The 3,895-nt window shown below is 52.0% G+C and overlaps 1 protein-coding gene across 3 annotated transcripts in view; it reads right to left on the bottom strand.

Moving 5' to 3' along the window:
• The window catches only part of RANBP10 (RAN binding protein 10), a 68,329-nt gene that overhangs the window by 30,732 nt on the left and 33,702 nt on the right, over positions 1–3,895 (bottom strand). For 2 of the 3 annotated variants that reach the window (XM_035898858.1, XM_035898859.1), the window contains exon 3: positions 1,431–1,453. The exons of the other annotated variant lie outside the window; for it this stretch is intronic. In XM_035898858.1, the coding sequence (XP_035754751.1) occupies positions 1,431–1,453 (23 nt within the window). The remainder of the gene's footprint in view (positions 1–1,430; positions 1,454–3,895) is intronic. 3 annotated transcript variants of the gene reach the window in all.

Below are 3,895 nucleotides of genomic sequence, written 5' to 3'. Positions count from 1 at the left end.
TCACAGGAATGCCTTCGTGCCCTGGATGCAAGGCTGTCACAACACCTCACACCAAAGGTCAATATTCATGGACAGGTAAAATCTTCTTTTAATTTGATAAACTAAGCTTGGCCCAAGTGAAGAAACAACCGTGAAACAGCCCAGGTAATGAGGGTCTCTGGTTTAGAACACACTGCAACGTTACCAAGTTCAAAGAGAACAAAAACTAAACCAAACCGCTGTACTGACGGCTGATGTGAGAGGGCAAATAACATAACAGGAACGTCCTTCAGCACAGGCACTGGCTGGGCTGTGGGAGAGACCTGGAGAGCTGCAAGTCCTGTTGGGAAAGGGAACAGGGAGGCATCGCTTCTCCCAACACAAAAATTAAGAGGAACAAAATAAATTTTTTGGCAGGAGGTGCAAAACAAAGCAAACCAAGGTTTCTCCCAGGAAGTGTGGAAGAGGGCCAAGGAATTCAATCGCGTTAGAGGCCTAAACAAGTTACAGAAGCGAAGAACTTCCTCGGAGGAAATTCATTTGGGGTTATTAAGTACAAAGACAGGAGGGCAACCTCTGGGACAAGGAGTTCCATGCACAAGGGAAATGGAAGCACTGGATGCACTGGTGTGTGCCTGACCGGGATTCATCTTCTTTTCCTAAATGCCTGCTCCTTCTCCAGGACCACTCAGGTCTAGAAAAGAGCAACCAGGTTTTTGTTTGTGACCCACTGTGAAAGCTGCACTCCTGTACAACTCGGTGGCCTGGTGTAACTCAGCCGGCGTCACTGCACTCGAGAGGAACTTGGCACTGGGGCGGGTGAATCAGAGGGGTAACTGTCAACCCTGGGGGGTGTGGGTGGGTGTGCAGAACACATTCCTCCAGCAACTCCACAAGCTGGGTACTCGGCACGGGCGGAGGCTTGACAAAAGCTGGGCAATGGGCCAGCTGCGCCTGACCATTGCTCTCAGAAATACCCTTCCCTAACTGCACCCTGGAGAGGGGATGACTCCGCTGCAGAAAGGGAAAGACTCCGCTGTGGCTGCAAGACTCGGATGAGTTGGGAAGAAGCTGAGAATGACATCATCAGGCATTTTGGGGCTCTCTGATGACAGGATGTGCGAGGCTACTCGGTGACTTTGCACACACACTTCCCCTACCCCAGTCGAAGCTGTGTTTGGAAGACTGTGACCTGGAATGAAGTTTGAATCCTCATTTTAATTCCAGGAGAAGGAGCAACACATTCCTGGAGGTGGTGAGGGATGCAAGGAGGCATGCAAGCAGCCCACAAGCCCAGCCACAGGATTACGAAGGTGCAGAAGAAGGAGCATCCACGTTGTTCAGTAACACGCGTTACCATTTTTTAACAGGGCAGCAAACAGGAAAAAAATAAATCCCCCCTCCCTTCTGTTTGCATCCTTAGTTAAAATACTGAAAAGAGGCGTACTTACAGGGAGGTCTGTAAAGGCTATACCTGTGGGGGGAAAAATATTAGAATTAAAAAGACAAAGGACTTTTTTCCCTGCTCAGCTACACCCTTAACATCCTACAAAAGCGTTACTGTGCTGCACTAAATCCCCGCTCTGACCCTGCGTTTCTCCAGCTGTCAGATTTGAAGTAATTTCCCTCCCCAGTCCCCTGCTCTGCAAGGTTTTGCATCTGGAGAAAGGTTCAGGGGAAAAGCCTGAATGTTTTGGATATCTCTCCCAGAAATCGGGGTTTTCTAAAAAGTAGTTCCTCTTTTCTTTGCTTCTCCCGTTATTATGAAGGAGTTGGTTTTCAAGACTCGCTGTGGCTTTAGAACCAGAGTTTGACTGTAAGGTTGCTTGGGTTTAGGCTGTACCTGCTCCTGCTTACAGCTGGGGAACAGCCTCACGGCATGACTAAGCTGCAGCCGGGAGCACCTGAGAACACCCTTGCAAGGAGCAGCTCCATCCTCAGCTGCACTGCTACAGCACCAAATGAGGGATGGGAAAACAGGGCACGGTTTCCCTTTCCATTTATATTTGGTGTGCCAGGAAAGGGAGGTCTCCTCAAGTGGAGGCAGTTGCCACCTAGGATCACTGTGGCCAGGGACAAAGCTCTGCTGCGGAGGCGCTCGTTGCAGCTCTGCAATGCTTGGCAGCTGATTTCAATGGGACTACCCCTCAGAAGGGTGGTCCTCTCCTCCCTCTCCTGCCGTATGCGTCCTCGCACCTGCCGCAGGTGAGACCCAGCAGATGGGCAGCAGCGCGATGAGATGGATCAGCCAACAGCTCCAGCCCAGGGGTTTTGCATCCCCCTCACTGACAGCACAGGGGAAACTGCTGCCGTGACCTGTTCACCTTTGCAGGCTCAGCTTAGCTCATGCTTTAAGCTAAGATTTCAGGAGTCAATCAGGAAGCTGCCAGCCCTGCCCCAGGCGTGCTCCCAGCAATATTTTCTGTCCCCAGCCAGAAGAAGGCCAGCATCCACACCAGTACGCCCCGTTCCCACCTCTAAGCCACGTGGTGGTGCCTTCTGGGGGGCAGTGAAGCAGCTGCATGGAAGCAAAAGCACGTCATTCTCTGCTTTTAATGTTTAGGAGCGCCCTAACCAAGAGCTGCAATGTAACGTTGCCAGATCGGCCTGAAATGGTAATGTAAGACAATTTTAGGAGTCAACATAGGAAGCAAATAACGACTGTTCGACACAGCGCAGATCCAAGATCAAATGCTCGGAAAAAAATCCTGAATATTTTACTAAATAAATGGCCAGTAAGGTTTAATTAACACCCTGGTGGACAGCCAATGAGGTTTAATTAACACCACAACAGTTTTGACCTTGTCCATTGAGCACCCACTCTACAGCCCAACCAAAAATTGCACATACAGGCAACGCTGAACACCTGGCTGAGCATTCAGTAAGCCTTGCTCTGACCCCAGCACCTTCCCCAATCTTGTTCCTCACTCAGACCTGTTGTCCACTTCACACTTGTTTTGGTCATCTGGATGAAAGCTTCCTTCCACCCTTACAGCAGAATGAGCCAACCTCCTTCAGCCTGCAGCCCACTGGGGTCCTCCTCTGCCACCCAGAACCAAGGGTGGCCTGGCTTTCCCCTGCCGACTTGTGTAGCTGTGTGGCTGGGAGCTGCATGCAGCACATGAGCAAGTATGCACCTTTTGAGTGGACTACAAGGTGGGTGGAAAGTTGAGTGGGCCATCAGGATCAGGTTGTGATCAGCAGCTCGAAGACCAAGTGTTGCCCCTCCAGGATCAATGGTAGAGCCAGTACAGTTTGATGTCTCTGTTAATGACCTGGATGATGGGACAGCATGCGCTCTCAGCAGGTTCACAGATGCTACCGAACAGGACAGTGGACAACATGCTAGAGGGCTACTGCTGTTCAGAAGGACCTCAACAGGCTGGAGAAATGATCCAGCACAAACCTTGTCAACAGAGTTAAATCCAGTGGGTGGCCAGTCACAAGCGGCGTCCCCCAGGGCTCAGTTCTAGGGTTGGTCTTGTTTAACATCTTTATCAACGGCCTGGACGAGGGGATCAAGGGCACCCTTGGTCAGTTTGCAGATGACACTGAGCTGTGCAGGAGTGTGGGATCTACTGGAGAGGAGGAGGGCTCTGCAGAGGGACCTGGCTAGGCTGGATCCATGGGCCCAGGCCAAGGGTATGAGGTTCAACAAGGCCAAGGGCTGGGTCCTGCCCTGGGGTCATAACAACCCCACGCAACGCTACAGGCGTGGGGAAGAGTGGCTGGGAAGCTATGTGGCAGAAAAGGACCTGGGGGTGTTGGTTGACAGGCGGCTGAATATGAGCCAGCAGTGTGCCCAGGTGGCCAAGAGGGCCAGCGGCATCCTGGCTTGTATCAGGACTGGTGTGGCCAGCAGGAGCAGGGCAGTGACCGTGCCCCTGTGCTGGGCACTGGTGAGGCCGCCCCTGGA

Source organism: Egretta garzetta, unplaced genomic scaffold, assembly GCF_000687185.1.
Source record: "Egretta garzetta isolate BGI_Z169 unplaced genomic scaffold, ASM68718v1 scaffold27, whole genome shotgun sequence".
Classification (NCBI taxonomy): Eukaryota; Metazoa; Chordata; class Aves; order Pelecaniformes; family Ardeidae; genus Egretta; species Egretta garzetta.
The sequence above is the reverse complement of the archived record's forward strand: the minus strand, read 5'-3'. Positions and strand labels throughout refer to the sequence as shown.